Here is a 22502-nt window from a genome sequence, read left to right on the forward strand (position 1 = left end):
CTTAAGACAGGAGGTGTGCCTCCTTCATCAGGTTAGAATATCCTCAATTCTGGGACTGTCTCCTTCATCAGATGGGAGCCTCGCTCAAGACAGAGATTGTCTTTTCCATCACACTGATTTTCCAAGTACCAGGATTATTTCTCTTACCTACTCTGAATTCCTCCCGCAACACCTTCCATCTTCCTTTCGCCCCTCACAGTCTGGGGGCGCAGGAGGGGAATGGAAGACAGGGGACCTCCCCTCCAACCTTGTCTGACTCTGACTGGGCCTGGCTGGCCCTTCTCCCTGGATCTGGAGGTCAGGCGGACTTGTTTGCTGTTTTTACTGAAGAGCAAGCCTCCCTTTGTCTTCCTCAGTGACCACAAGCCAGTCTTGGACTCGGCCAAACCACCAGCAGGGGCTGAGGCTGAGCCTCAGAGACAGGCACAGGCCTGGGGCCAGGAGCCCTGCAGCCGTGGGAGCTCCCAGGCCTGGGCCAGGCGGGGCTCGAAGCCAGGCTGTCAGGAGCCTGGGTTAGGACCTGCCCATGAGAGCTACAAGGGAGGGGGCCTGCCTGCCTAACTCCAGGCCAGGCCTGCCTAATGCCTCCTGCCAGGCCATCTGGAGCCAGATCTCTCTCTCTCTCTCTCTGTGGTGTGTGTGTGTGTGTGTGTGTGTGTCTCCCAAGCCATGTGGGTGGCTGGGAGCTGTGGGGTTGTGACCTGGCCCTCCTGGGAAGCCTCTGACTCACCCGTGGTCAGTTTCACTTCTGACATCTGGTCAAGTTCACAGCTGGCCAGCTTCCTGCATGGCCATTTTCACTTTCCCTCTCCAAGATCTGGGAGCAAAGAGCCCCTTCTCCTTCCCCAACCCACCCCACCCCATAGTGACACATGGGAACTTACTGGCTTTCTGTTAAAACTTCCCCTTTTGGTGTGGGGTAAAAGAGGGCAGGAATTGACCGAATTGGAAATTATACCTGGGTCCCTGGCACACACCCCATCCCAAACAATTCAAACCATGTGTATTTCCAGAAAATCTCTTTGTACTATTTTTCTTTCTTTGCTATTTAATGTTCATCACTTATGTTTTATGTGTAAGTTTCAGGAGGACCCAAGAAATGATTACACAGGAGGCAAGGAGGGGAGATGACAGGAGGGATGCTGGGGGTCTGGAGCTCGTGGCCCCCAGTTGGGGGGCCAAAAGGGTTCCATCTCAGCACAAGGGGAGAAAAAAGGGGCCCCAGAACCAAACACATGCTAAAACATACTTGCCAGCCCCCAAAGCCCCTCCCCACGTGCTGGGGAGGAAAATAAATACACTCAGACTCTGTCCCACTCCCCAGGTGCCCAGGTGAGCGGCCAGCAGGTGAGTTTCCTCCCCTCATCACAGATTGAGGTCAAAGAATTGCCATTTACTACAATGCTCCTAGTCCCTTCCACAGGGCTGGGGGAACCCTGGGCTGGGGAGGGGTGGCTGTCAGCGCACAGCCTGCCTGGGGCTTGTCATGCTAAATAGAGGAGAGCCACACTCATTCCAACATCAGGCAAAACAGAACAGGCCAGGGAGGGGGTTGAAAGTCCACTGAGGCCTCATGGCCCCCTTCTGGCCAAGCTCAGGAAAAAACAGTCCTTTGCAGGCTTGTCTAGAGCTGGGAGAAATCCCCACGGGTCACAGTCGTTCCTTCTTGCCGCATTCCCACACTGGCCCGCTTTTCTTCATGACAATCTTGTGGGCCCAGCCAACCCCATACTTGCAAGGAAGGGGAGGATGGGGGAGCATTCCTCCACGTGTAAGCCCTTGAAGACAGACGCCAGCTCCAGCCTCAGCAGTCCTTGGCCCGCCAAACCCGGGGGCGAGTGAAGACGGCCGAGCAGACCTCAATTCCCTCCGATGCTTCTCTGGCAGCTGCCCCGGGCAGGATCCGGTCTCAGCCCAGGAGAAAGAACTCATGGAGAAAAGTGAGATTTCTCCTCCTGTGTGTATGTGTGTGCGCGTGCGTGTGTGCATGCGTCTGTGTGTTGCAAGGTGAGGGGTTCTTGGTCCCTGACCCCTAGGCTGATTCTAGGGGCCAGTGTTAGCTCCGGGTCTGTGCCTGCCGGATGGAGGGCAGCAGACTGGAGCCATGCCACAGTTGTCACACGGGCATGCTTGACAGGGACAGGCAGAGGGAAGCGGCACCCTTTCCACAAACCCCAAACCTGACTCCATCATGGACCAGGCCCTGGGCAAGCATCCCATCTCCACGGGTGGGCGGGCAGTGGGGAAGGGGTGGGGGTCTGGAGACAATGGAAGGCAAAGCTGACTTGGCTTCAAGCCATTTCTCAGAAAGTCACCTGCCACCCTCCCCTCGCCCTCAGGCAAACCTGAGGCCCCTCATTTAGAGAAGACGGTGCCGGCCTGCACTTGGCCTCCCCATTGCTGTGCGGCTTTGGGCGAGTCACGGCCTCCCTCTGGGCCTCATTGACATATATGCAAAATGAGGGGAGTGGGCTGAGCTTCAAAACCCCCTCCCAGCTCTGACAGGCCTCTGATCCTCTTCATCTTAGGCTGGGGTGGGGGGCGAGAGGGGCTGAGGGAGGGTTGAGGCCACTGGGATGCTACCCTTGCTCCCCAAGTTCACAGTGTAGAGTCCATGGCTCTGGTTCCTCGATTCTTCCCTCTGAGTCTCTGGGGCCTTGTCACTTCCCCCAGTACCATCCCTGGTGTCGGTCCCCCAGATATGACACCTGCTGTGGTGGGAGGGGCTGGCCCACCTTGCAGTGTGGGAGGAGGGGGCAGGTGGCCTGAGATGGTGACGGGGCAGGGGCAGGGTGGGGGAGGCAGCAGGGGCACTTCTCTCTCTGGACAGGGAGTGTGGTCAGAAGTGAAGGGGCCACACGGGCTGCACCGACAGGGCTGTGGTTTTGGGGCCTGGACTCTGAGGTCCTGCCCAGAGGAGCTCAGTTCTGCCAGGTGGGCCCCCCACAAAGGGTGGGGGTGCGGGCTCCACAGGGGTTGGCTGGAGCATCGGTCGTCGGAATGTGGGGCGGGGCGGGGACTCCCTGGTTGGGCTCACACCGGGGACGTGGCAGTGGACTCACTGCACAGACTCTCCACGAGGTCGGCTCGCTGGATGCGGCGCAGGGCGGCCAGGAGGGCGTCCAGTGTGGCGCTGTCCTGGGTGGCCCAGCTTGCAAGCAGGGCACGAACGGGGCAGGCCTCGTGGGTAAAGGAGTCTATGTGCTCGGGCTGGTAGCCCAGCTCGCCCGCCAGGTGCCGCCAGGTGTCCCCCGCAGACCCGTTGAGAAGCTTCTCCACCTCCTCCCGCTTGGCTGGGGGCAGGCTGCTGTAGAGGCCTCCATCACCCTTGAGGGCTGCAGAGAACCCAGAGGAGAGTCAGGTCCTACCCCTGCACTCCTTTCCCCAACAGTGGGTGCTGGGGTAAGACCCAAGGTGGGCGGTGGCAGTGCTCCTCCCCATCAAGAGGCCTAGGGCCAAGCCAAGGTCCTGGGTGGGACACCAGGAAGTGAAGGCACCTGGGGGGACTTGTTGTCCCTTCCTCCTGTCACTCCAGCCCAATCCCTACCCCCATCCCTCCTCTCCTCCCCCCCAGCAATTAATCATGGCAAAGGAGGAGACAGGGCTTCTCAGTTCCAGACATCTACAGCAAGTGTCCCGGAGCTGGGCTATGGGCCACTAATTAGGGTACACACTTAACTACTTGTTCCCCAGAAGTCCAGGGCAGGAGGCTAATTGCAGCTACTTTGGGCAGTAATTAGCCCCCAGGGGGGACAATTAGCTTGATGAGTCTGGATGCTCCAACTTGTAAAAGCCTCCATTTCCCAAGTCCTTTCCCTGGAGAGGGCCTCTCCTTCCCATTCCCCTCAGCCAGCCTCTCCATCCATCTACAGGGGCACTGCTGAGCCAGCCCTGCCTCCCCCTCCTCCCACAGTCCTTCCTGGAGTCTAATCTTAACCGCTTCTGTTTCCTCAGCCTCAGCTCCGACTCAGCTCCTCAGCGGGGCCCCTGCTCACCCTGGCCCGAGGCCGTCTGCGTGTGGGACTGCTGGTCATGCAGGCTCTGGCTGTCCACGGAGATGCCACTGTCACTATGGAGTTTTTCTCCCTCTGGTGGGGGCGTCTGGTTCACTGGCCGGCTGTTGGCTCCTTGCTTGTTCTGCTTGCAGCTGTTCCACCTGGAGCCAGAGGACAGGCCAGGTCTCAGGGGGCGGGGGCCGTAGCGGCGGATGCAGCTGAGGTATCTGTGCTCTGCCGTGCGAGGGCCAGGGGCATGGCGGGTGCCCAACTGTAACCGCCACCCCAGCATCTAAGGCTCCTCTTTGCACATCTGCCCCCCACCTACCCTGAAAGCTCCATGAGGGGCCCTCTGTAAGTGTTCAGTAAATGTTCCTGGAATGAGCAGTGCAGCACTAAGTGACTGCTCAGGAACTCCTCTTCTCCCAATCTACCCTTCTAAAATACTCCCACATGTGGGCAGTGATACATACAAGGATTTCCTCTGCAATTATAAGCAATAACAAAAACCTGGAAAAAAAAAACAAATGTCCATCAATAGGGGACTGGCTAAATAAATTACCATCCATCCATACTATTGAATGAGTGGTTACAAATGATCAGCTAATCTACATTCCTGAGGAAAGGTCTCCTGAGGGAGACTGAGTGAAAAAAGTAAGCTACAGAATATGTACAATGTGATCTCACTGATGCCTAAAAAGCCCTCCATGTTTACATGTAATTATAAAAGGTTTATATACATGTTTATAAAAAACACACACAGAAAATAGTTGGGAAGGATCCATTTCAAACAGATTCCAATAAGGAGAGGAGTAGGATTTGGGAAGATAAAAGGGGGCTTTTACTTTTGCTTTGAAAGATATTGGTCTTGTTTGCATTTTCTTAAACATGCATGTGTTACTTTGATGATTTTTTTTTTTTTTTTTTAGAAAGAACGGAAAATGCATTTAAAGCTTTAAAACGCCTTCTGGGAGTTCGTGCACATCCTGAATTCCTGGATGTGGGTGCCACAGCATTCCCAGTGTGACAAGGGAAGGGGAAGAGACGTATGCACACGCAGGTGGCTGTGGGGTGAAGGAGGTTGGGGGATGAAGACACAAGCAGTTGGGGGCTAGGGAATCAGGGAGTGGTACGGCATGGGAGTGGGAGGGGCTGGAGCCAGAACAGGGCAGGAGAGGACAGGACAGGACGGGGTGGATCCTCTCCCCTCACCTCCTGCTGATCTGCTGCACCCTGGAGTGGGGCAGTGGATGATGAGTGAGGAGGAGCTTGGTTTGGGGTTGAGTTAAAAGGGTATGTGTACAAGAAAAAGTTTTCCAACTGAAAAAAAAAAAAAAGGGTGTGTGTGTTTTCAGGTCAAGGTCACAGTAAAGTCTTCCTTGAGGGCAAACATCTCCCCTCTCTGTTGCCACTGTGCCCTCTCTTACCTCTTGAAGGCTATGTAGGCCACAAGGCCCACCACCACAGCAGCCAGGATGGAGCAATAGACGGGGATGAGGTTGTCGGTGGTGCCTCGGGTTACCACGGGCTGGGAGCTGCCCATCACTGTGGTCACCACATCTGCCACCGTGCTGGCTATGAGGTCTTGTTCTGGAGGTGCCTCAGGCTCCTGGGTGCTGGTGGCTGTGCTGTCAGAGCCTTCGGGGGGTGTGGACCTTGTAATCCAACGGCCAGGGATCTCTGGGAGAAAAGGCCACAGGAGTGAGGACCCACTTCCCCCGCCCCTCCCTTTTAGCTGTAACCCACTGCAGTGTTCTTCCTGTGTCCCCGCCCTGGTTCCGGGTGCTCTTGTGCCCAGCTGTTATGCACAGTGTGGGGGCTGGGATTGTGTGCATGATGTCATGACGCTAAAGAGCAAGGCCTGTGGGCCCACAGAGCTGCATCTCCTTCAGCTTTGCCACTGACTTGCTGGGTGACTCTGGCCCAGCCGCTTTTTCTCTCAGAACCTCGATTTTCTTATCTATCTAATGGGGCTATTAAGAGAGACGGTCTCTAAGCTCCCTTCCATCTGGGGCTATGGTCCTGGAATTCTATTCCACCTCCCAGGGTACCTAGAGAGGCCTGTCTGGGAGCAAACACACAAAGCCTGACCACAGGGAGGCCTCGCGCTGGAATCACTCCAGGAAATGTCTCTCTGGCCCCAGCTTGTCCTAGATGACCCCAGTCACCCCCGTCCTAAGGAAAGAAGAGTGTACACAGGTCTGGTCAGAGAGGTGCTTTCCCCACACCACCTCCTTGAGAGCATTCCCTAACTTCTTGACCTCATGTCCTGGGCTCTAGGCTTGGGTGGAGAGGAGTGGTGCGGGGGCAGCTGGATTGCCTCCCTCCAGCCAGCCCTGGGACAGTGGCCAGCCTCTGTTTCCTGCCTTGTCTGGCTCCCACCTAGCCTGATCCTGCCACCCAGAGACGACAGCGTCAGGTAGCCCCAGCCCTCCTTGGTCAGGAAGCAGAGAGCCAGTGGAGAGGGGGCCCAAGAGGCAGGTCCAGCCCAATGCCTCAGCCCCAGGGGAGACTGTGACTTGCCACCCACCGAGACCCTCTCATGCTAGCTGGGCATTGCCAGCCTCCCTGGCAGGGGATCCAGCCCTTCCTGGCACCAGTGGGTGGGATTTTCCATTCTGCCACATAGCTAGGGGCAGTGCTAGCGGTTGTGGGCTCTGGACGGCCTGGGGATACTTGTCTGGGCAAAGTTGTCTACCCCATCCCTCCTCGCTTCCCACACCTGGGGCAGGGAGCGAAAGCAGAACAGGACATGCCAATGGGGTGAAGGGGAGGGTACCTTGCCCCCAGCTCTGCCCACTCTGGTTCCTCGATTCCTCCTTCTGAGTCTCTGGGGCCTTGTCACTTCCCCCTAGTACCATCCCTGGTGTCAGCCCCCCAGATATGACATCCGCTGTGGTGGGAGGGGCTGGCCCACTTAGCAGTGTGGGAGAAGGGGTCAGGCGGCCTGAGATGGTGACGGGGCAGGGGCAGGGTCGGGGAGGCAGCAGGGGCACTTCTCTCTGGACAGGGAGTGTGGTCAGAAGTGAAGGGGCCACACGGGTTGCACCGACAGGACTGTGGTTTTGGGGTCTGTACTCCCAAGCACGAGTGGAAGCTGCCACCCATCTTCTGGCCTCTTACACTCAAGATGAAAATGCTTCAAAGGCCCATTTTCAGCACCTTCTGAGGGGCAAAGCCCCCAGATGTGAATCTAGAATCCATCTGGCTGCCAGCGGTGAGGGGCTGCGATCTGTCACCCATCCCACCCTTCCCCGTCTCAGTCCTGGGAGGGGCCAGAGGGAGTGAAGGAGACGGAGCCCTGTCTTCTGGCAGCCCCAGGTGGAGCGTTGGACTGGGGAGTGTCTTCTCTTGCTCTACCAGGGGACTGGGCAGGCTGGGGGGGCAGCTTAAGTCCGGAGGCTGGAGACACAGCTCAGCTCAGACTGACCCCAAGCCAGAGGCTGAAAGAGTATGCATGTCTGTGTGCCCGTGAATGAGACCATCACCAAGATCAGAGCACGGTAGTGGAGGGCTGGGAGGGTAGCAAGGCATGGCCAGACCAGAGGCGGCGCTGACTCTCGGGGAGCTTCCCTCATCTCTCCAAACCCCTCTGATGAGGGCAGGAGGATGAGATCCAGATGTGGCCATGTCCACTAGCATTCCCCCGTACTAAGCCCTTGGCAGGTCCTGACAGCCATTTCCGGGCTGGATGGAGGGACAAGATTACCCCTAAGCAAAACGAATTTCACTGGGGCAGTGGGGAGCCCTTCTGCCCTAAGGGTGGGTGAGTCACCATGTTGACACCTGAAACTTATATGCAGGGGGGAAAGTATGGTAAGCTGGAGGGGAGGGGGCACCCAAACCAAGAATCAAATTCCATTTCCTGAAATGGTCCCTCGTTCCAGAGCTGACATTTAACCCTTCAGAGCCTGAAGCTGAAAGGGGAACAAGGTCCAGGATGAACACATTCCCTCAGGAGCACCCTCCTCCTTCGGGGTGGCTGGGAAAGTGGGCTGGGATCTGAGAGGAATCTGTGAATGCCCCAAACCACAAAGCCTGCTCCTCCCGCAGCCACCACCTTTCTTTGCTCTGCAGCGCCCCTAAGTCCCCCCAACCCCGCCCGCAGCTGGCTGGTCTGGACTTGTCCACAGAAATGTGCTGCCCGCTTCCCTGACGCCTGGCTGCTGAAACCCTCCCTGCGCTCTGCCTGGTGCCTGATGCCACTTGCCTGTCTCCTGGCCCAGGGCAATTGCCACCAGAACTACCACATCCTACTCCTACTCCTCATTCCTTCTCCAAGGCAGGCAGCTTTGAGTTCAACCTGGCCTTAGCCCAACAGCCCTCCCCATCCTGAGCTCCTAAAGCCAAAGATCACAGGACTTGGAAGGCAGGTGTGGGATGTTGGAGCCCCTATCAGACTGGAGGGTCCCCAGGGGCAGGAGATCGGGTGCTGACTGAGGCAGAAGCTCTGCTGCCTCCATCAGAATGGGGGATTTCTAAAGTGAGGGCTGTCTCTCCTTCAGCTGGGGACTAAGTGCTGGGACCATGTCTCTCTCATTAGACTGGGCGAAGGCTATCTCTCCCATCAAACTGGGGGCTCACTGAAGGAGGTGCTGTATTGCCTGCTCAGGGTAAAAGCAACCTGAGGATGAAGGTTAGGTCTTAAAGGGAAATAGCTCAATGTGTGCATGGCCACAGGAGGATAAGCAGGATGTAAAGGCGCTGCCAGCCTCTCCCTGAAGTGGAAAAGCCCACCCGTCTCCTGAGACGGACGTCACCAACCAGAGACCAAAACAGCTCTGCCCTGGCTCCCATGGGGCTTCCTCCTCCCATCCCTGGAATCACCCCATCTCCTTTGGGCCTGTGCCTAGCTAAGGGCACACTCAGCTCCCATTCACCCCTGGAACTGACAGCCACGAGCATGCACTCCCTTGTCCCCGGGCTTTTGAGCCCCAGGTCTGCCCCCCCTTCTTCCACAGAGCCCCTCCTTGGTGTTCCCTGCACGCCCCTCATCCTTCACTAAACTGCAAAACACGGTTGACCCCTCCCCTAGACAGGGCAAGCTGAAGTGGGCCAGCCCCACTGTGCTCCCTAACCTGCAACAACCCTGGCAACCATATGACCAGTGAGGAAACTGTGGCCCAGAGACAGGAGTGGACTCCCTAATGTCAGATAAGGACAGGGTGGGTTCCATCTCAGGTCCCAGAGCCAAAACCCACCATGGACCTAGACCAGGGCTCAGAGTCAAAGGGTCCCAGCTCCTGAGGGTCCTCCAGCTGTTCTTCCAGTTCAGAAAGCCTGCCTCATGGATCAGACCCCTCGTGTTCTGTGCTGTGCCCTGGGGGTAGTGGCCACCTTCGAGCTGCTTGCTGTTCATCTAATCACTAGCGGGCAGTCACAGAGAAATGAGTCCCCGAGGATGAGTTACATGTAGTACCCGCGGCCTGGGACAATGAGAACCCCCCACTTTCCAAACACTTAGCCAAAAGAAGGAAACAGTGAGAGGGGTTCTCTGGTGAGACAGGATCGGGAACGACGTCCTCCCTCAGGTTACCAGGAAGGGACTGAAGCTCAGGGAAGGTGCACGCTGCCTTAAGGTCACAAAGCTGCCCCAGCAGGCCAGGCGGGGTCTTTGTCGACCTCCAGAGGGAGCCCTTCCTTATGCCCCCAGCCCACTCCCGCACCCCCTACTGCCGGCTCCCTAACAGCGCTCACCCTCGCACTCGGCGTCGGCCCAGCGTGTGCACTCGCGCAGCTGGCGCTCGGTGTCCTCGCACACGGTGCAGGGCAGGCACGGGTCCACGTGGTTGGCCTCATCTGAATACGTGCCGTCGGGGCACTCCTCGCACACGGTGTTCTGCTTGTCCTGGCACGAGAATACGAGGCCCGAGCCCGCCTCGCACACGCGGCACGCCTCGCAGCGCCCGGTCGTCTCGTCCTGGTAGTAGCCGTAGGCACAGCGGCACACGGCGTCGTCGGCCTCCACGCACGGCGCCGACATGCTCTGAAGCCCCACGCACTCAGTGCACGGCTTGCACGGCTCCGTCGCGCTCACCACGTCGGAGAACGTCACACCTGAGCGCAGCGGACACCAGATTTAGTCGTCTGCTCTTTGGGCACCCGGGACGCAGGAGCCTGGAGTCTCTCCCTCACCCACTGCCTGCCAGGACGCTGACTTCCTCCTTCAGCTTCGCCTTCTCATCGACTCCCACCCTCTTCCAAGGGACTTTGACCCCTAGCCTGGTGAAAGTTGGTGGCAGCCAATTGGGTAAGGGGAAGGAGGCCCGGAGCCGCTTCCTTCAGCCTCCAGAAGCACTGGCCGGCCAGGAGGGTTTCCCGGATAACCCAGCTGGTGCCAGTAAGTTTCTTGGCAAATTCTCTTTGAGACTTCCCAGGCCTGTAGGGTGTTCCAGCATGATTAACGAATAATCTGAACATGGTTCCCACCCAGCCCTCCCCGCGGGCCAAAACTGGGCTGCTAACCCAGTCCAGGCAAGGTAGGCCTTCCCCTAGGGAGCCTCCTGCCTCATCTGCCTTCAGTTCCTCTTCACACAGGTGTGGGCTCAGATGCACCCTGAATGAGAGTGACCGGGGTTAGACAGCAGAATTTCCCACCCGTGGCGCTACCCCCACGCTGCTGAAGGGCTTGGCTCCTGAGGGTGGGGATGGACCAGCAGGCAAGAGGGTTCAGGTAAGGCAGGAGCCACTGAAGCTAGAGAGCTGGCTCTTAGCCCACACTCAGTCTCTCAGATGGATATTGTTGAGCAGTTCACAAGCTGCACAACTGTATATGATCACCCCTTTGAGATCTGCACATGCGTCCTCTGCCCTTTCAGCTAGCATGCAAGGGAAATGTCCAAGCTCATTCTTCACTCATGTTTTCTTAATTAGTGGATGTGCACTCCAGAATAAGGAGAAGGAGGCCAGACATGCCAGGGTCCTTGCCTCCTTGTACAGGGAGGGGAAGGAGCAGGGCCAGATCTTCTTCACCCCTTCCAGCCTTGGGTGGAGAACTCTGTGCCAACCTGGATCTGGCAGAACCTATCCTTGCTCCAAGGACAGAAAGAACATAGATTTAGGAACCTGAGAACTAGGGAAGGACAGATTGTTCAGAATGTGGAAGCAGAAGCAGAAAGGCTAAAGCACCATTGGGGGAAACTGAGGCCTGTTGGGGGGGTGGGGTCTTAACATTATTCAAAGGTGTCAGAGACAAGATGGAGCAAGGGGTCACTGGCTTGGGGGCTGTGGTGGGGGGATAGGGAGGCAAAGAAGGAAAAGCCAGAGAGAAGTGAAAGGGGCAGAATTGCGGACAGAGCCTGGGCGTGGTGGCTCACTCCTGTAATCCCAGTACTTTGGGAGGCCAAGGCAGGCAGATCACTTGAGGCCAGGAGTTCAAGACCAGCCTGGCCAACATGGCAAAACCCCATCTCTACAAAAACTACAAAAATTAGCTGGGTGTGGTGGTGCACACCTGTAATCCCAGCTACTCGGGAAGCTAAGGTGGGAGGATTGCTTGAGCTTGGGAGGCAGAGGTTACAGTGAGCCAAGATTGCACTAGTGCACTCCAGCCTGGGTGACAGAGTGAGGCACTGTCTAAAAAAAGAAAGAAAAAAGAAGAAGAAGAAAATAGAAAAGGGTAGAGGAGAGAAGGAAAGACCCAGGAAGAAGGGCCTGGAGGGAGACTTCAGTTTCAAGTCAGTTCTGACAGAGGAACCCTGTATCCCTTTTCCTAGGAGCAGGCAGATCTGGATTCAAAAATCTACTTCCATCGCTTATCAGCTGTGTGACTTCGGGTGTTTTACTTAACGTCTCTGAGCTTTTTCTTTCTCTGTAAAAATAAGGAGCAATATCTGCAGTCACAGGGTTGTGGTGAGGAATAAATGAAATTCAGCCATAAAGTCTTGGCATGTAGTTGGGATCCTATAAAGACTGGGCCCCATGGGGGTTGGGAGCGATAAGAACAGTGAACTTTGGTGGTAGGAATATGGTCAGACAGCAGAAAGAACGTCCAAACACAAACAGCCAAGGCAGGATGTCTGATCTGTACAAACAAGAGGGTCCTGGCTGGCTGGCATGTGACAGAGGGTAAATCTAGTCACACAGGAGGGGAAAAGGAGAACCCTGCTCATGGCAAAACACAGAAAATTAGCAGAAAACTCCTGGGAGAGGGTTTTAGGTGGTGTGAAAAATGTGGTCTTTTTTGGCAGAGAATGAAGGCAGGGGCTTAATAGGTTTCCTTGTGGAAACGTTTTAAGGATAGAGGGAAAGTCCGCTGGGGTCTCCATCCCATAAAGTGGGCTTGTAAAGGCAGCCTGTTAACGCAGCTGGAGGTGGAGGAGGGGGACACAGGGAAGGAGGGGAAAAGGGAGGGGAGGGAGGAAGTGGAAGGGAGGATTCTCAAAGCCACCTCTCTGCCTGCCTCCCTTCCCTTCCAGAGATTCTGGAACTTGCCTCTCCTGGTGTCCTCCACCCCACCTCCTGCTGAAGATCTTTTGACTGAAGGGAAAGGGTTCCCATCATTTAGGTCCTGGGAGGAGAGCCCTGGGCTGGAGTCCAGGAAGCGAGAGAGGCAGATTTGGCGGTTCTGGGATAGCTGATGGTTGGCCACCCCGTCCTGGGATGGAAACCCTGTTAGGCCAGACAGCAAGATGGCAAAGGCATTGGAGGATGTCCCACCTCCACACATACGCCCAGGCATCTCTTGGCTGGGGAATGGAGTTACAGGATCCACAAGCACAGAGAAGGGGAACAGTATGTCTGGGGAACACCAAGAGTTGGGGTTGCCTTAAGGACAGATAGACTCAGGGGGACATCCAGAGAGGTAATACTATGTCCGCAGGTGGATTCAGAGGCCCCAGCTCTATCCCCTTATTCCCAGCCAGATTAAAGAACAATCTGAGTATGGTTCCCTTGAGCCCTCCAGGTGGGCATCAAGTGCCAGGTAGAAGGCAGGTTCTGAGTGGCAGTCATCAGGAAAAGGGCAGGGAGCCCATGGTCCAAAGGCAGCAACTGCGGACTGGGGGCACCCATCAGGGACCAAGACCCCTGACTCAAAACACGAGGGGATTCAGACCCTGGACAAGACTGGGGCTAAGAGGCCCAGACCCACCAGCCCTGGAAGATGAGATTCTCTCCCCTCCTGAAAGAAATCCCAGGCAGGGTTGAGCTCGGTGGCTCACGCCTCTAATCCCAACACTTTGGGAGACTGAGGCAGGTGGATCACTTGAGGCCAGAAGTTTGAGACCAGCCTGGTCCACATGGTAAAACCCCATCTCTACTAAAAATACAAGAATTAACCAGGCATGGTGGCATGCACCTGTAGTCCCACCTACTCAGGAGGCTGAGGCATGAGAATCACTTGAAACCAGAAGGTGGAGGTTGCAGTGAGTCGAGATCATGCCATTGCACTCCCAACCTGGGCAACAGAGCAAGACTCTGCCAGAAAGAAAGAAAGAAAGAGAGAAAGAGAGAGAGAGAGAGAAAGAGAGAAAGAGAGAGGGAGGGAGGGAAGGAAGGAAGAAAGGAAAGAAGGAAGGAAGGAAGGAAGAGAAAGAAAGAGAGAGAGAAAGAAAGAAAGAGAAAGAAAGAAAGGAGGGAGGGAGGGAGGAAGGAAGGAAAGAGAGAGAAAGAAAGAAAAAGAAAGGGAAGGAAGGAAGGGAGGGAGGGAGGGAGGAAGGAAGGAAGGAAGGAAGGAAGGAAGGAAGGAAGGAAGGAAGGAAGGAAGGAAGGAAGGATCCCAGGCAGGAATGGGCACAGCTCCCCATCTCCCCTCCCCTCTGTCACCCAACAATAAGTACGTCTTCAGGACCCCTATCCCTGCTGCCTCGGGAAAACTCTGCTTCCTGGTCAAAGCTGGAGAAGAGTTGGTCTGTGGGGGAGAGCAGCCACACCCCCAGGATCCCCCAAGGTCAGCCTCCAGGGCAGCCAGGATTTGATCCTCCTCTCCCTTCCCCCAAACACATCAGGGATAAGTGGCAGCCATTGATTTTGCAGTGCAGATGATATTTTTAGCTGGTCTTAGCATCAGCTATTCCTCCCTGCCCGGCCACACTCTTCTACCAGGCCTCTGCCTTCTCAGGAGCTGGGAATGGGCACCCCTTGGAGATCCCCTGTGGGGTTCCCCTCCTCCCTCTGCACACTTCCCTTCTCCATTCTCAGCTTCTCCCATCTGGGAGAAACACCTCCTACACTGGGTCAGACCCACTTCTGGTGACCTTACAGTGGTGGGAAGGGGACCCTTCCCACTTATAAGGCTCTACTGGGCATGCTTCTCCCAGCGCCCCTCCCTTTCACCCCTCTCCTCCTCACCCCCATTCTTCTCCCCTCCTGCTACCCACCACCCTCTACTCACTGTCCAGGCAGGGCTCACACACGGTCTGGTTGGCTCCACAAGGCTGGGCCACACCTTCGCCCAGGTTGCAGGCTTTGCAGCACTCGCCGCCGTGTGTGTACAGGCCTGTGGGGCATGCCTCCTTGGCACCTCCAAGGGACACCTGGATGGAGGCAGATCAGAGGGTCAGACTGGCAAGAGAAAGGCGGGGGTCTCTTCCGGGGAATCAAACACCCCCTCCCACTGCCTTCTATTAGAACCACCTGGGCTGGGATGAGCTCACCAAGGAGGCATTAGGCACATCAAAGCTGACAGGGGAAAGGCAAGTGAGGGACAGTATGCCTGTGCAGGCTGCTGGGGGTGTGAGGTCAGAGCTTCAGCTGCTGACCTTCTGCAAAGTTCATCTTGGGGTTACAGCAACTCCTGGAATCCCAAGGATACACCACATGGGGAAGGTGGCCTGAGGCCCAGCGGAGGGCCTACCAACAGGGATGTCATCAGTGGTTGGACAGGTTGCAGCTTGCACAGGGCTCCCAGCCAACAGGGCAAGTAGAGCTGAAACCTAGCCCAAACTCCATTCGCTAAGCTTTGACCTGCAGGGCTGCATCTACCCAGAGGAGGGCCTTTTTCTAACAAACACCAGCAGGGCCCTACTCCAGGTTCTTAATTCCACATATTAAATAATAAATGGGAGATATCCATGCCCAAGAGCAGAAAGCAGAGGGTTAGGGTCTTGGGTTTGAATCCTGAGTCTGCGCTGGGGGTCTTGCCTGCCCAGCTTCCCTCTGAGTCTTCATCTCTTTACAGAGATGGCAACAGCCTGGTGCCAGGGCAAAAGACCAACTGTTTGGCAAAAGCCTGGCACCGAGATGGAGGGAAGGGAGACTGTTATCAATGATGGGACAGTGGCTGCTCTCACCAGCCAGCATCCCTGCCCTGCCCGGGTTTGATTTTCAGCCACCAGTCCTCCCCCCTCCCCCATGTGGTCACTGGGAACAGCGCTGGAACCAAGGGAAAGGGGAGTCAGGTTCCTGCCACTGAAGCATCTTTGCTCATGGATGGAACAATTTAACACCAGATTCCCCAGGGGGAGGGGCTGCTGGAGGCTCGCTTTATATTTCTGTTCCTTAAAAAAACCTTAATGTCTAATAAAACTCCAAAGCCTGCTTTGCTGGCTCCAGACCATGCAGCCCTCATTTGATGCTGAGAAGTATGGGCTCTGGGGTCGTGGGACTAGAAGGAAGCTTTACAAGCTGGTTTTGGGCATTCTGCTTCTTCCACATTGGCCAGATCATGGCCAAGACACTCCTTTCCCTCCAGCCTTTTAAAATATCCTGCAGTCTCATCAGGGTTTGGTGGGGAAGGAAACAGAGGAGTCAGGGGGATAGACAGGTTAGATCAACCCATGAGGGAGCCTGTGGTCTCCATGAGACCAGCAGAACAGGCACAGGCAGCAGAGGAGGGGGAACCTTGGTGTTGCCACACCTCCTCCCGGGCAGCAACATACTCAGTGCTGGGAACATCTGCAGACCAGGAGGCTCAGGGTCCCAGATGCAGGCTTTCCCTCAAGAGGCAAGATTCCAGAAGGGCCTGTTCTGATTTCTTTTCATCCCTTAGGGCTCTGCTTAAATGTCACTTCCTCGAGGAAGTGGTCCTGTGGCACCCACACCTTGCGGATTAGGTGGGGCTGCCATGTTACACATCCAGCCTGTTCTCCGGTTCTCTCTGCTCTTGCCCGGCCTGAACTTTATAGACTCCCTCACTGGACTGTCAGTTCCCTGAGGGAGCTGGATTGCCCCAGGGCCTGATGCGGTATCTGGCATGCAGTAGGGACACAATGCATACACATGTGGAGTTGAAATACACGAAAATACTATATGACCTCAATTACCCAGAACTCTGGGAGAGCGACTGTTGGTTAGCTGAGATTCCCGACTGCCAGGCTTTGCTGCTCTCATCATTTTTCCTTTTCACCATGGTGGCTGCACCCTTCCCTGTCTCTGGAGCAAATCTTCATGGCTTCCCATGACTCAGGGACTCTGTATTTACACCAGCGATTATTCTGGGCTGCAATGCAGGGAAACTCTTGTGTTCTTTGCACAAATTACCACACTTTTGTCGTTTTGAGTTCTCCTGTCAGCCCTTTTTTTTTTTTTTTTTTTAAATATAGTTTTTCTGTTTCCTCCCTTCCTGTCAAGGTATCAGTTGTCACTTCTTGCTGCTACCAGTGTGACCTGAAGCAGCCCTTCCCCCACCACGCTAATCTATTTAAGGTCTAATTGAATATTCGGAAACTGTGGAACTCGCCTTGGTAGAAAGGTATGTGCTGCCCGGGCTTGGTGGCTCACGCCTGTAATCCCAGCACTTTGGGAGGCCGAGGCGGGCAGATCACGATGTCAGGAGATCGAGATCATCCTGGCTAACATGGTGAAACCCCGTCTCTATTAAAAATACAAAAAATTAGCCAGGAGTGGTGGCAGGTGCCTGTAGTCCCAGGTACTTGGGAGGCTGAGGCAGGAGAATTGCTTGAACCCAGGAGGCAGAGGTTGCAGTGAGTTGAGATCGTGCCACTGCACTCCAGCCTGGGCAACAGAGTGACACTCCGTCTCAAAAAAAAAAAAAAAAAAAAAAAGAAAGGTATATAAATAGGATCTGAACCAGGAGGAGGCAAGCCTCTGAGTACAATGTGTGAGCTCTTGCACCACTCTGAATCCTGGCTCCTCACTTGACCTGGGTCAAGTTTTGAATCTCTGTGCCTCAGTTTCCTCATAATTAGGTAATGATGACGGTACCTGCATCATAGGATTGCTGTAAGTATTACACAAGTGAGTAAGGTGTTTATGTACTTTGGGACCCCTCTTTTCTGTCCTCCAGGGTCTACTTTGTGGCCATTGGCTGTGTTCCAGTTAGCTGGGCTCTGGATGGCTGAGGAAGTCTGTCTACAGTGGTCTTGGGTGGTGTGAGGGCTTTGTGCAAATGCCCCTGCCAAGACGCCTGTTCTCCCTGCTGCAGCCTGAGGTCCTCTCTCTTCTCTTAAAACTTACATTTGGAGTAGGGGCCAGATAATTAGTAACCATGTGTTTCCTGTGCTTGTTTTATGTTCCCTATGTTGTAAAATCCTAGATCTGCTTCTTAATAGTATGTTGCTAAAAAAAAAAAAAAAAAAAAAAGTATGTTGCTTTGGGTAAATTACTTAATCTCCCTAAACCTCAGTTTTTCTCACCTAAAACATTGGGTTGATAATGTCTACTGCCGAGGATTGCTGGGAGAATTAAGTGAAATAATTTATGCAAATATGTCTGGTCTATAGTAGGAATTTAGTAGGAATTGAATAAATGTTAGTTATCAAAGAAGCATCTCGTCTTAGGGAGACCCCAGGCAGGAGGGGAGAGTTCAGCCAAGTAGGGAGGGGTGACTAACATTCAGGCTAATTGCTCCAAAATCAGATCCAAAAGGATTAATTTATAGGAATGACAGATACATTTCCCTGAAATTTGTATGTGTTACACTTAGTCATTTCACATTTGACAGAATGATTTCAGCCCTTTTTTTTTTTTTTTTTTTTTTTTTTTTTTTTTGAGACGGAGTCTCGCGCTGCCACCCAGGCTGGAGTGCAGTGGCCGGATCTCAGCTCACTGCAAGCTCCGCCTCCCGGGTTCAGCCATTCTCCTGCCTCAGCCTCCCGAGTAGCTGGGACTACAGGGGCCCGCCACCTCGCCCGGCTAGTTTTTTGTATTTTTTAGTAGAGACGGGGTTTCACCGTGTTAACCAGGATGGTCTCGATCTCCCGACCTCGTGATCCGCCCGTCTCGGCCTCCCAAAGTGCTGGGATTACAGGCTTGAGCCACCGCGCCCGGCCTCAGCCCATTTTTAAGAACGTTTGTAATCTTTTTGTTTTGGCCATTTCAAGGCTTACAAGGAACTAAGGTGGAAGGATCCTTAGATGAATTTACTTTTTAAGAATTTTCATTTTTTTTTTTTTTTTAATTAGAGAAAAGAGAGAAACAGCAAAATAGTTGAAATTATTTGAAACCATACGAATGTTTCAGTATAATCAGCCCTGGCCATTCACAACAGCTTCAGCAAAGGGCTCTTAAGTGAATGGTGCCGTGGTCACCGCCATGGGATGGGAGAGGTTTTCAAACACCTGGAGGGCCTTTTGAGGTCGATGCAAACCCACGGGAGGCACTGGCACATGCCCCTCACTCCCCTTGGGTAGGGGAGGAGTTGGGAGGAAAGGAGCTAATTACCCAAGATAATGTAGCATAGAGACTTGAGAGGGGGCAGGGGCACTGCGTGTGGAGAAGGGGCTCAGATCTAAATGTGTGGGGCCAAAGGCATAGGGCACGATTTAATCTCTCAGAGCCAGGACTCCTTCCATGATCCGGAAGGTAGGGGGCGGGAGGGAGCCTGGCATATGCAGGAAAGAGAACATCCTGGGTGCCAACAAAGGCGCCACCACTCACTCACTGGGGGAGCCTGGTCTCGGGCCTGAAAGTCTGCAGGGCTCTGTTTCCTCATCTGCGAAGTGGGAATAGCGAAATTCACCTTGCTAGGACCTTATAAGGATTAAATAACTCAAGAGAAAGTACCAGGGCAAGGCACGTAGTAGGAACTCAGCACATTCGATTATTCCCGCCTCCCCACGCGGTCCTCCAGGGAAGAAGCGAGGCGCTTGAGCCCGACTGGGCTGGTACAGTGGGGTGGGGGCCCGTCCCCCCACGGAGCTGCCTCCCCATCCACCATCCACCCCAGCCCAACCCGGCCGCTCACGCACGCCCATTTGCTGCCCTCGCTCCATCCCTATTAGGCGCATTAGCCAGCCCAGCGGCTCTGGTTACAGACGTCTGAATGACAAAGTGCCTCCATTACCGGCGCGGCCCGCCAGCAGACCCGCCGGGACGCGCTCTGGTTTCAGCCCTCTCTCTCGCGCCGCGTCCCAGGAAGAAACTCGTACTGCGCACAGCCAGCCCAGACGGAGCAGCCGTCCTCGGAGGCGGAGGCGGGAGCCGCAGGGGCTGCAGACGGCAGGTCCACCTTCCCCAGCGCCCAGGCCCTCCATGCCCAGCTCCCCTCCTTCTGGGTCTTCGCGCCTGGACCCTCGCTCCTGCCCAGACCCGGATCCCACGTAGTCGCCCCTCTGGGATCGGGACTAGAGACCACCCCGGTCCCTCCTACCCCCCCTTCTGGTCCACGCTCGCCCACTCGCGTCCAAGCAGCGTCTCTAACCAGCGGGGTTAGTCAGCAGATGTGCCCGCGGTCGCTCCCAAATCCCCGGACTCAGCCACAAGTCCTGACAGTTCCAGGGAACCCGGGCTGAGCTTTCGGACTGGGGCCCGCACCCGGACAGGATCTCTGTCCACCTCACCCGCAGGCTCTACCGCCGCCTGACTCTGGGGACAGTGTCAACCCCGCCCCTTCTGGAAAACGCAGCCGTGACCCCGATCTGGGACAGCGGCTACCCCCTGAAAAGATGGGGGAGTACCGAGTTGGGACTCAGGTCGGGGGAGTCTAGCCACGACTCTGGCCCAACTTGCTGTGAGATCTCGGCCAAGTCGTTAAAACTCTCAAAGCCTCAGTCTCCGTATCTGTAAAGCCGGGATTTGGTGCGCAGTGCTCAGATGAAAGACGCTGGCAGGGAGAGTGAAGACGCCTCCTCCATTGCCAGACCTTCCAGGGCATTCGGTTCATGGCCATACAGCAGGCCACCTCTGACAATCTCCTCGGACCGCCCGGAGGACCCGCCGACCTTTGCCGAGTCAGTGGCTCGGGACACCGCGCGGCAGAATCCGAGGCGTCCGCGCGCTCCCGTCTCGTTAGGTGCCCAGCGGCTTGCACCGAGAGCCAGGCGAGGCGCAGACCGGATCCTGACCCTTCGAGGAGCTGGAGCCCACGGAGCGCTGTGGGCGCGGCGCTCGGGTCGCGCAGCTGGGTTGGGGGAGGCGCGCAGCCCCAGACGCTCAGCAGCCGCGGACTGCACTTGTCTCGCCCCGCAGCGCCTCCTGCCGGCCGCCTCCCGCCTGCGCAGCCAGAGCGGCGCGCTTTCGGGACGGGTCCCCGCCTAGCGCGCCCGGGCGCTCTGCACCCCGAGATGTAGCCACCGCCAGCCCGGGTAGGAGCACACCTGGTCCGTCCCTCGCGATCCGCCGCGCTGCTTCAAGCCGTGAGAACACGAGCGTCGGAGGAGCCCGTCGGCCGTGGGGGAACCCCAAGAGCGGGTTCGCCCCGGCGAAGTGGGCACTCCCCTCCCAGCCTTAGATCCCCAGCCGCAATTCCAGGACTGGGCGAGGCCGCGGGCAGGAGCGCCGGGACAGGCGCTGGAAATGTCCAAGCCTCCGCGCTCTTCTTCTCTCACTATCCCTCAGCTGGCAGGCGGGACCCCGACCGCTTTAGGGTCCGCGGCCCGCTCCGTCTGCTTTCCTTTTGCTTCCCATCTCTCTGCCGCCCTCGCTGTCGTTCCTCTTCTGCCCTCCCTAACCCACTTCTCAGCCGCTCTCCAGCTCCCCAACCTCTCCCTCCGACGCCCCTCCCCCCCATTGTCTGGCCGGTCCCCATTGTCCTTGTCAGGTCCCCTCTGTCTCCAGTACCTCCGACCTCCTCCATTGTTCCATCCCCTCGTCCTGGGCTCCCCGCCCCAACCCAGCTCACCCCTCACATCTCTAGTCCCCGTCCAGTTCCCCCTCCTTCTCTCGCCTTGGTTCCGTCCCACGACTCTCCAGAGACCGAGATGCTGAGGGGAAAGTCCCTTCGGGATCCCGACATTCGAGTGTCCTCTTCCGAAGAACCCAGGCATCCGAGAGCCCCATGCCCCCTCCTGAAAGACCCCTCCCAGCTCCTCCACCGCCCCCTGCGGTACCTGAGGACCCGAAACCGCGCTCCGGTCTTGCCCGCATCTCCACCCTGGAGGGTCGCCTCTGCGTTCCGGGAACCCTAGACCCTCCTTCGTGGTCCCGGCATCAGAGACCCTGTCCCACCACCCACCCTCAGCATCTGGGACCCCAGCGCTCTGTTCTGTTTCCTTGGTGGCGCCGCCCGGCTCTCCTCGGAGTTCTGATCCCGGGAAAGGGAGAGGCCCCCCTCCGGCTAGCACTCACCCCCAGAAGCAGCAACAGCAGCAGGCGCGGCCCGTCCATGGCGCGGCCGGTGGCACCTGCCCTCATCGTCCGCCTCCCGCGGCAGCGCTCGGTTTTCAGCTCGGTCCGCTCTGCGGACTGATGGGGCTGCGCTGCGCTGCGCTGCGCTCCAGCGCCCCCCCGGCCCGCCGGAGCTGGCCGCGGCTCAGCTCGCTCTGACTGCGGGCGGGAGAGGCTGGGTGAAGCCAGTGCTGCGGCCCCGCCTCCGCCCCGCCCAGCCCGCCCACCCCCGGAACCGCGCCCGCCCGCCCCGCTGCCTCGGGGTGGGGAGTGGAGGCAAAGGGAGGGCGTGCGGTTCCCCGCACCCCGCTGCCGCTTCTCCCCGCCTTGTCCCTTAGAGCCTCTCACCCATCCCGCCCTGGTACCCAGTTCCCGGCCCGCACTACTGCGCGTCCGTCCCGGATGCTGTGGGCCCGGGGACCAGGGCGTCCCCACTGCGGTTTCTGTTCCTCTCCGGCTGCGGCCCGCCACAGGGTTCACTCTCTTACCCATCTTCCTCCGTCTCTGGCTTCACCTTCTCCCTGGAGCCTTGCTCCCTACCTGGCCCCTATCAGTAAGAATGCCCGCTTGCCCTCCCTGGCCTTCATCTACGCCCATCACCCCACCTCCTCCCCTATTCCCACCCCTCCCCTTCCCAGTGCAGGAGATCCCTGGGCAGAGGCCTGGGGGAGGGGAGGGGCGCAGGCGGCCTGACCTCGGCCATCGACATTCATGGTGGAGTCCATTCCAACATCATTTGATTCTCAAATGAGGGGTTTGAAGGGGTCACAGGTGTGCACACAATGCACAGGAATACACACTCTCAAGCTCACCTGTATGTGTGATTGTGCACTTACGTGTGCCCACACCGTCCTCATGCACTCCTGCCGACCTGACTGTCATATACATGCACGTCTCCAGGCCTGCACACGGGCACATATGTGATCCGGACATTCAAATGCACACACCTACGCATTCACACATGCATGTATACTGTCGCGTCTGCATAAGTCCTCACACGTATACAGTCACACAAGCACACACACATTCATGAGCTCACACACACACTGACACCCATAAACA

General features: G+C 56.6%; 1 protein-coding gene across 1 annotated transcript; it reads right to left on the reverse strand.

The window, feature by feature from the left end:
• Nucleotides 1-1030: 1030 nt before the first annotated feature.
• Nucleotides 1031-21597, reverse strand: NGFR (nerve growth factor receptor). Its single transcript, XM_005583617.5, has 6 exons — nt 21402-21597; nt 14329-14470; nt 9693-10052; nt 5423-5675; nt 3996-4156; nt 1031-3335 (listed from the first exon to the last, which is right to left on the reverse strand). Exons 1-6 carry the CDS (start codon nt 21465-21467, stop codon nt 3034-3036), a joined length of 1284 nt encoding a protein of 427 aa, XP_005583674.1. The 5' UTR covers nt 21468-21597; the 3' UTR covers nt 1031-3033.
• Nucleotides 21598-22502: the final 905 nt, after the last annotated feature.

The sequence above is a fragment of the Macaca fascicularis genome, chromosome 16, assembly GCF_037993035.2.
Source record: "Macaca fascicularis isolate 582-1 chromosome 16, T2T-MFA8v1.1".
NCBI classification, from domain to species: domain Eukaryota; kingdom Metazoa; phylum Chordata; class Mammalia; order Primates; family Cercopithecidae; genus Macaca; species Macaca fascicularis.

Excerpts from the sequence above, each read along its gene's own strand:
- NGFR (XM_005583617.5), bottom strand. The coding sequence starts at position 21,467 with ATGAGGGCAGGTGCCACCGGCCGCGCCATGGACGGGCCGCGCCTGCTG. Across the intron at positions 14,471-21,401 it reads TGCTGTTGCTGCTTCTGGGG|GTGTCCCTTGGAGGTGCCAA; the intron begins GTGAGTGCTAGC and ends GCCTCCATCCAG. Across the intron at positions 10,053-14,328 it reads GTGTGAGCCCTGCCTGGACA|GTGTGACGTTCTCCGACGTG; the intron begins GTGAGTAGAGGG and ends CGCTGCGCTCAG.